The sequence below is a fragment of the Microtus ochrogaster genome, chromosome 21, assembly GCF_000317375.1.
Source record: "Microtus ochrogaster isolate Prairie Vole_2 chromosome 21, MicOch1.0, whole genome shotgun sequence".
Taxonomy (NCBI): Eukaryota; Metazoa; Chordata; class Mammalia; order Rodentia; family Cricetidae; genus Microtus; species Microtus ochrogaster.
In genome coordinates, this window is record NC_022022.1 from 46,001,356 (window position 1) to 46,011,275 (window position 9,920).

The 9,920-nt window shown below is 41.8% G+C and overlaps 1 protein-coding gene across 1 annotated transcript in view; it reads left to right on the forward strand.

The window, feature by feature from the left end:
- Window positions 1–6,868: 6,868 nt before the first annotated feature.
- Msh4 (mutS homolog 4) overlaps window positions 6,869–9,920 on the forward strand; it is a 42,025-nt gene continuing 38,973 nt past the window's right edge. The window contains exons 1-2 of the mRNA XM_026784015.1: window positions 6,869–6,955; window positions 7,319–7,429. Coding sequence (XP_026639816.1) covers window positions 6,884–6,955; window positions 7,319–7,429 — 183 coding nt within the window. The 5' untranslated portion in view covers window positions 6,869–6,883. The remainder of the gene's footprint in view (window positions 6,956–7,318; window positions 7,430–9,920) is intronic.

The following is a 9,920-nucleotide window of genomic DNA, read 5'->3' on the forward strand; positions in this document are numbered from 1 at the left end:
GGGCAACAATGGCTGATACCAGGAGGCTGGTCGAGGCCTTGGGTACCACAGCGGGCCGGGCCGGGCCGGGCCGGGCAAGGGTGGCTGACACCAGCTGCCGGGGCTTGGGTACCACAGCGGCCGGGCCTTCCTAGAGGATGCTAAGGGCAGTAACTACAAGTCTTTACTGATGGGGGTGGGGTTGTTCACGCTTTAAACCCAACACTGGCGACCACAGTTGAAGGCTAGCCCAAACTATAGAATGAGCTAGTCTCAATTGCAAACCAAATAAAACACGAAGAAATCTCTTCACAACTGAGAGGAAGTGTGACCTAGCTCTGCTAACTAGTATAGCCATGTAAAGCTTCAATCACCTCTTGTTTTAGTAAGTTCTGTATGACCCAGGCTTCCCTTAAGTTCACTCATAGGAAATCCTGGCTTGAAATTTTCAAGCAATCCTCCTGCTTTAGCCTTTTGAATGCTGGATTATGCCACGAGCCACCAATCCTGGCTCAGTTTCCTCAAAAGAAAATGTCTTCACTTTTCTGTTGAAACCCCTGTGAGTATGTGACAAGGGTCAGCAGGCAAGGGGACCAAGTTCCTGAGACAGCGCTCTACCTCTACCAGGTGGGCTCTGGGAATCAGGCTTGGTGGGTCATCTCGCTGGTGCCCTACTTCTGTGAGTGGGACACTGTGTGTATGTTTTCTTTTAGTGGAGAGCTGAGCTTTGGCTGATGGGTTTTAGTACTAAAATGGGATGATAGCAGGTTAAAGTGAACATCCCATCTAATTCAGATGCTTGCTATTAAAAATAGGTCCTTCTGGGACAAAAGAGAAGGCTCATCGGTTAAGGGCACTTAACGCTGTTCAATTCCCAGCATCCACATAACTCCATCTGATGCCCTCTTCTGGCCTCTGTGATGCGCAGGCATACATGCCGGCTGAACACCCATACATTTAAGCGGGTGAAAACGTCCTTCAGGGTCAGTTCAACTTATGTGGAGGATAAAGCAAGGATTGGCTGACTGGATTTTATGAGTGAAGAAATACTTGTTGAAGTCTTCTATGTTTAATATTAGGTTAAAAGTGTTTAAGGGAAACAAGCTTAAGAATTACGGAGGCATGATTCCTAAGTCACGAGGATGACTTATCTGTCTGACAACGCTAAAACGGGAATCTGGAACACGGGAATCTGGAACAGAACCGAGACACAAGACACATTTATTCTGCGTGTGTGTGTGTGTGTGTGTGTGTGTGTGTGTGCATGCATGGTTGAATGTGTGGGGGCTTTTGGGTGTGAGCATGTGTGTGTGTGTGTGTGTGTGAGAGAGAGAGAGAGAGAGAGAGAGAGAGAGAGAGAGAGAGAGAGAGAGAATAACGTTTTCAAGAGTTAAGTAAGATGAACAAAAGTTCAAAATGGCTTGTAATAAAGAATACTGGTAGAAAGAATATGTTCACCCTTTGACACTTAGAAATTCTGGGAAGACATAAAAGTTTATGCCTAAGAAGTTGTTAGATAATGGTGACATTTCTTTATTTTTACTTTGTAGAGTTGTATACTTTTTATGTGTATGAGTTCTCTGTGTAGCCCAGGAGCTTGGTCTCAGATTCCCTGTGTAGCTCAGTTGGGACCTTTGAAGTTGAGTTCCTCCTACCTCAGACCCGCAGCACTGAAAATTGTAGGCGTGGGTGCTGCTCTGGCTACTGCATGATTCTGAGTGTGTCTTATGACTGTGCGCTGTTTCCTACCAGCAGGAATCCTCTTCCATGGCTTTCTGCCTTATCCTTAAATGTGAAAGGACTGCATCAGCTAGGCTGGTGGAGGGCAAGCCTTGCTGGATGGTAACCAGCAGGGATCTGAACTCAAGTCCTCTTTGTAACCACTGAGTTGTACTGCTGACCTAGCTTTTGAAGTTTTCTTTGAGATGGGAGTCTCTGTATATAACCCTGTCTGTCCCCAAACTGGCTATGTCAGCCAGGCCTGCCTCAAACTCACAGAGTTTATTTTGTTTTTGATGCTGTTTGGGGAGCTTCTTTTCTTTTCAAGACAGTTTATTCTGTAGCCCTGGCTGTCCTGGAACTCAGGCCTGCCTGCCTCTGTGTCTTAAGAGCTGGGATTAGAGGCATGTACAACCAAGTCCAACTACTTTTGAATTTTTAAAGGGTTGAAAAAAAAATTCAAAAGTACTGTTATTTTTTATTTATTTATTTTTTTTGGTTTTTCGAGACAGGGTTTCTCTGTGGTTTTGGAGCCTGTCCTGGAACTAGCTCTGTAGACCAGGCTGGTCTCGAACTCACAGAGATCCGCCTGCCTCTGCCTCCCAAGTGCTGGGATTAAAGGCATGCGCCACCACCGCCTGGCTAAGTACTGTTATTTTTTTGGCATGTGAAAATTATATAAAAATCAAATTTCAATATATAAAAATAATTTTGCAAACACACAACATGTTTGTTGATTTATATACTACTACCCTTCTGTAGAACAGAGTCGAATGACTGACCGTGAGTGTGTGTTCCACTAAGCAAGCCGACACCCTTGTCATCTGTCCGTTACTGGAAATCTTAACCCTGCCGTACAGTGTGGGAGATGAGAGAAGACTGTAAATGAAAACTTGAACGTTATCAGGAAATGACGTCAGTAGACACCAGGAAACAGATGAGATGCCAGAGTCAATATTTAGAAGTGAAGTTTGGAAAGTCTGGAACTCTGTAGGCCACCAGTTAATGGGAAGGCGGAGGAAAAGGGACTTGGTTCAGGAAGGTCGTGTAAGGAGAGCTAAGACACGTGGCATAGGAATCAAAGGGTGTGGAAGAGCCCTGCGTTTTCATTTGCTTGTTTGTTTGGAACTTGTGTGTTAGCAGACACAGCTAGGCTGTTGATGTACACTGTGTGAAATGTTATGACATGGCTGTAAAGTAGGTAGCATGTCGGCAAGCACCTGTCTGAGAAAGGGCTGGAGCCAAGAAAGCCTGAAGCTGACTGTGACACTGTTTGCATAGGCAGAGACACTTGGTGAGAATGTAAACTACATCTGGGGGCTGGAGGGAAACTTCTGACTTTAGCAAGAGTAGGCTCAGTGGACTCATAGACTCAAGAGCCGTATCAGAATAGCTCCTTAATCAATTCCTTTAGTTTTGAAGCGAAGTTCCACGTGCTGGTCTCAGCTCACTCTTTGGGTCAGGATGACCTTAAACTTCTGAACTCCTTTCCTCCCCTCTCAAGTGCTGAGAGTACGGGTATGTATCACCACATTGGGAACCCAGAGCACTCTGCCCGCTGAGCTGCACCCCAGCCCCACGTCAGCATATGTTTGCACGTGATTCTCAAGCCAGGTATGGTAGCACGTGCTGTAATTCCAGCACTCAGGAGATTGAGGCAGGAGGACCATAAGTTGAAGGCAAGTCTGGACTATAGATTGAGTTCAACCACAGCCTGAGATGCACAGCAGGATTTATCTTAAAAACAACAAACTGTTAGGCGGTGGTGGTGCTTGCCTTTAATTTGAGGCCAGCCTGGTCTACAGAGCAAGTTCCAGTACAGCTAGGACTGTTACACACAGAAATTCTGTCTCAAAAAACTGACCAACCAAACAAATTGTCAGTGATCAAAAGCGACATGAAAGTAGAGGGGACTGTCTGGGAAGAGGAGGAGTTGGTAGAGTAGGAGGGTGCAAGAGAGGATAATAATGGAGATTGAATATGACCAAAGTACAATATATACATGTACAAAAATGTTTTCAGGGAACTCACTATTATGATAATACAGACTAGTAAAGTCATATGAACACAGTTGTCAATCATTTAATTATTTGTTATAATTTTTAAATTATCAAATTGAATTTATAGAAAGTAGATGTGATAAGTTTTAGGATTAATACATAATTCCTTAATGCTAATAACTAAGAATTATTCATAAATTTTCAAATTTAGGTTCATCATTTGGAAACAAAAGATCTCATGCAAAACACACGGTTGCATCCAATCTTCCTATTGGTACAACAAGTTCATCTTCTGCACGAGATACCAATTACCCACAAATATTTAGAACTCCGTTGTCTGCTGGAAATCCCCAGAGATCAGGCTATAAAAGTTGGACACCACATGTAGGATATTCAGGTAAAACTGTTGGAAGATAACCCTGATGTTCTTTTGAGAATTTTAAAGTTTTGTAAATTATAAATTGGGTGGTTAGCTCACTTGCAAGTCATCCCTCATGGACACGGAGAACTGGATGACACGTGTGTCATTGGCCCCTATGTAGCGACATGGCTACATGCTTCCTATTGTCAATAAATGTAACATCAGAGTATTTGAACTGTTTTGACAAAAAGGAAAAAGAATCTCTTTTGTGTGATATTGAAATGAAAACTTTGATCCTAAGAGTACTCTTGAGTGTTTTTCTAATACTAAAATTTTAATTTTTGTTTAAATGTACTCAATTTTGTTGAGGGATCAATTAATGGATGTTTGGTGTGCACCAATTCTCTAAGGCATATATAAGAATGCCTTGGCTACAGGGTGTGTAAGTGTTGCCTGACTTTCTGGGAAGGTAAGAGCAAACATCTGTCCACCCTGGATAACCACCAAAGCAGACCAAAGAAACGAGTCCACCCAACTCTAGCTTGAGACCTCAGCCCACTGAGATTGGGGGTAGGAAATGGGTGACTCAGAGCTGACATTCGCATTGCTAGCTCTGTCATTATACCTTTTACAGACTTGTGGATGTGTTTAAATAATGAACACCTACCTTTAGCGCCAGTCACTGTCTCAACAGCACCACCTGCTGGGGGCCACCCCTCAACTCATGGCTGAGATCCTTTCACACCCAACCACAGACTCAGTATTTTTATGGTTATTGTACTTTTTTTTAGAAAGTACACTATATGTATTTTGTTGATTTTTGTGTTCATTTACTGTATTCATTTTTCTGGGTCTTCTACAACAAGTACAAATTGATTGCATTAAACATTTATCTCCTTATCTGAGGCCTCTCTACTTGCCCTCCTCTTGGCTCCTTTTCAGTTCTCTCCCCACTTGTGTGCAGTTCTAGTGGACTAAGGCTCCTCAAATGGCCACTTAATATACTGACCTCTGTAGAGGGCAGACATGGCTTTCAGATATAGGTAAGTAAGGTCATAGTCTTAGTGGTTGGGGATTAGAACTTCAGCGTATGAACATGAAGATAGAGTGAAGCCCATGGAACCGGCCACACTACATTCAGCACTCCTAATTTCTTCCCCATTGCCGTCACATCAAGTGTAAGTATGTGGGCATCATTGTGAGGGCTGCTGACATTTCTCTAGCAGTACCTCCAGCATTTCCCTTCGGCATTGCAGCCACCCTAAACACAGCAGTCTTTCTTACACTTGAGATTCCATACACGCCGTTCGTTCATTCTTTCACTCATCTATTCATTCACTTACTAGTATTGTGGACCAAACCCAAGTTCTGACACGCAGTAGGCCCTTGCTCTTCCACTGACCCAATCTCGCAATCACCCTTAAAATAAATTGAGTAAATAACAGAACCTGTTCTATAGAATTTTGTAACAATTAAATGAAGTAAATAATTTAAGATGCCCTTGACATGTGATAAGCACTTAGTGAATGTTGATGCTTGGAGCTAGACACTGTGGTAGGTGCACAGCACGCATTTATGTGAATACACTTCCACTTGTTGCTTGTAGCCAGCTCTTGAGTAGACATGACAGTTACTACATTATCCTTTTTGCTTTATGGTTATTTATTATAAAATAATTTTAGCACTTATAGAATAAGCTGAATAATATGTATTTTAACCCCAAATTCAAAATTCCCTTAATAACTTTATTTCATTAAATTGTAAAATAAACCAATGTATAAATTTATCTTCTATGTGTAAAATTAAGGCTTGGGATGTGAGCTCATCCCAGGAGTTAGAAAACTGTAGCTAGATACAGGGATAGCCACCTCCAAGTTTTTTAAAACCTCCCAAGCTGGCAGTGGTTGGTAGTATCTACCTGTAATCTCAATACTTCTTGAGAGGTGGAGGCAGGATTGCCTCAAATCCGAGGCCAGTCTGTTCTCCTTAGCAAGTTCAAAGTTGCTAGGGATACACATTCTGTCTCAAAATTAAGGCAAACCATCCTTAATGTGAAGTTAAGTTTTGACATAATACTTTTTTTTTTTTTTTTTTTTTTTTGAGACAGTGTTTCTCGGTGTAACATTCCTGGCTACCCTGGAACTCAATTTGTAGACCAGGCTGGCTTTGAACTCATGGGGATCTGCCTCCAGAGTGCTGGGACTAAAGGTGTGCACCACCACACTCAATCTGACACAATACTTTGAGCTTTAATAGTTTTATTTGTTTTGAGTAACAGAGTTTTTGTTTTGTTTGTTTTTTTAAAAAAAATGTTCACCAGGTGGTGGTGGTGCATGCCTTTAATCCTAGCCCATGGCAGTTCAGGACAGCCAGAACTACACAGAGGAAATTCTGTCTTGAAAAACTAAAGCGAGCAGGCAAACAAAGATGATAAAGGCTCCTCTTTTGGATGTGTTAACTAGACGTGGTACCTGTGCAAGAGCCGTGCAAGGTCAAGGCTGCAAGATCAGCCACCATCCCCTCAGCCGGCACTAGAGGGATTCATTAAAGAAAAGCTAGGCGGTGGAGTGGTACAGTCGTACTCTGTGTGGAGTGGGTGTTGGTCAGTGTGCATTGTGTTTCACCTGTGACGTTATCAAAGAATAAATAAAACACATAAAGATAGCTGGATTCGGGGCTTTGAGGTCTTACGTGAAGGAGTACAAACAGCCGTTGACATTCATGAGTATGTTTCCCAGCCACATCCTCTGCCGTGTCTGCACACGCCCCGTCAGTCATCGTAGCCGTGGTGGAAGGAAGAGGGCTGGCCAGAGGCGAGATCGGGATGGCAAGCATCGACTTGAAGAGCCCGCAGATTATCTTGTCACAGTTCGCAGACAACACAACGTATGCAAAGGTGCGTGTTCCTACAGCTACAAATTTGAAGTGGTTATAGACCACAAAAGAGAAAAAAACAAGCACATTAAATTAAAAAGTTTTGGATTGATAATAAATATTTGATAAACTCAGAATGATTTTGAGTTTAGACTGGTAAAAACCAGTGAGTAAAATATGGCCTATGTTTCTGATATTTCATATTTTATTTAGGTGGAATTGTTTAATACATCAGCATTTGAAATACATTTTAACTGCAACATTGAATTAGGACTGTTGGAGTTTATCTGCACATCTTAACAATTTGGTTCTTAGAATAATGCAGAACTGCTTTGGAAACTGTTCTTTGCCTACATTTAGAAAATGATTATTTTAAAATTTTCAGGTGATCACTAAGCTCAAAGTTTTATCACCTTTGGAAATAATAATGTCAAATACTGCTTGTGTTGTTGGAAATTCAACCAAGTTGTTTACGCTGGTCACAGAAAATTTCAAGGTAAGGAAGTTTTCATTCTGGTAGCATTCAAAATTTAGATTGTGCCGGGCGGTGGTGGCGCGCGCCTTTAATCCCAGCACTCGAGAGGCAGAGGTAGGCGGATCTCTGTGAGTTCGAGACCAGCCTGGTCTAGTTCCAGGACAGGCTCCAAAACTACAGAGAAACCCTGTCTCAAAAAAAACCAAAAAAAAAAAAAAAAAAAAAAAAAGAGCCGGGCGATGGTGGCGCACGCCTTTAATCCCAGCACTCGGGAGGCAGAGGCAGGCGGATCTCTGTGAGGTCGAGACCAGCCTGGTCTACAGAGTGAGTTCTAGGACAGGCTCCAAAGCCACAGAGACACCCTGTCTCGAAAAACCAAAAAAAAAAAAAAAAAAATTTAGATTGCATTTCATGATATTATAAAAAGCAGCTGTTTGACTAGCTATATATTTAAGGTCCCAAGGTAGTCAATTCATACAAATTGGAGTCTAATATATTACTAAAAATCATAAAATTTATTGAGAATACCCTCTATTTAACACCTGCATTCTACTTTAAGCAAAACAGAAAAATGTATTGGGTAGTTAAGAGGTGTTCTCATCTGATGTCTGTTGCTGTGGTATAACACGGACAAAAAGCTCCTTAGGGGAGGGAACTGAAAACTACTTCAGTTTACGACTGCAAACTACAGACCAGGGGTGGGGGCAAAGGCAGGGGGACTCTGTGAGTTCTAGGCCAACCTGGTGTACATATTGAAGTCCATGACATCAAGGCTTTGTAGAGGGATCCTCCTGTATCAAAAACAACCAAACAAACAAAATATTAAAAAATTCTGGGGAACAATCTGTTATCACCAGGACATAAAGACAGGAATTTATACAGCTAGTGGTACTAACAAAATCCTGGATGGAGTAAAGGATCAAGCCATGAAAATATTTCAGACAAAAGTATTACAAGAGAGAAAAACCAATGTTGTATTGTTTTTATTATAACCAAGTCACCATACAGAGAGCTTCTTAAGTCAGGAGCAGCGCGAAGTAGGAGGAGCATGAGCCTCAGAGTGAAAGAAGTTAACTCTGAATTGGGTGGCATGTGAAAAGTTACTTGACTTTTCAGAATTTTACTTAGAGAAAATTAGAATAAAAGGACTTGTATACTTATTGTGAAGATGGAATGAGATGCTTATAAAAGTTCTGGCATGTGTGTTTCTGCCTGATGAAGGCTCGGGTAGTCGTAACAGAGCATACTCCAGAGTCCACTGTTCCCTTCTTGCTTGTCCATTATTTTCTTGGGGAGAGAAGTGTCTTTGAACCATGGTCTCATTCACTGCAGGCTGGGTAGTTAAGGCTGGCCTTGAACTCTTGATCCTCTGCCCTCACCTCAGTGTGGGATCACCTGGCTTTATCCTCTTTTTTTTCAAAGTAGGTAAATTCTTAGTTCACAACGTTACTTTTGTTTTCCTCTCTGTTTCATTGAAGAAAGAGAGCCACTGTCATTGGACATGGTGTGCAGGCCACCCTCACCTGTTACACCTACCCTGTTCTGTACCACGAGGAAGGAGAGAGACAGCACTTATGGCTTCTAAAGATTTTAATGAATCACCACATAAGTGCATCAGTGATCGATTAGGGTTGCAGGACAAGGACTCAGGCAGGGACAGAAGCGGGTTTATAAGCACAAAAGTCACAAACATTTGTTGCCAAGTTACAGTTACAATTTTCACCAGTCAGGATTTAAAGGTTAGGGGCTTCCTTGAGTATGTTCATCTTTGTCAACTGATCTACAATGTAAACTTTCCAGTCCAACCAATCAGATTCATTTGTTCCTCTGTTTCTAGGGACAGCCATAATGTTTGTAGAGAGCTAAAGACACACAATGACTATTTCTGTGGTTTAGGGAGAAGGGGGTCAGTTACTGGAAGTTACAGCTCCCCTACGGCTTGGGAACCTGAACTTTGTTTTACCCTACATGTGAAATGGAGTCTGAAGTCAAAATGGCAGCACTTAGGCCAAGGTGCTTTTGCTCCCTTCAGACTGAACAAGGACATCTAGTCTCAAACAAAACTAAGCAAACAGTAAGATACCCAGGAGCTACTGCCTTACTTTGAATCATGTGCCCATATAGATTTGATGGTGGAATTGATGCAATTCCATCCTGGCACCGCCTAGGTCTAAGGGTGGCTGTGCCTTTCCTCAGTTATCTTAACTTAGAGAGGACCTGAAAAACCTATGTAATGTTTCTGTGGGATCCAGTTCCTAGATGCCAGAGACTCTGATGCTTATTGTTTTATTATAGTTCTTAATATATTCAGTTAAGTTTGTGAAAGTAATTTCCAATTGAGAATTACAGATTGTACTGTCATTCACACAGAAAGATGGACAGCCTTTTTTTTCTTTCTTTCTTCCTTTCTTTCTTCCTTTCTTTCTTTCTTTCTTTCTTTCTTTCTTTCTTTCTTTCTTTCTTTCTTTCTTTCTTTCTTTCTTTCCTATTTGTTTTCAAGATAGGGTCTCAC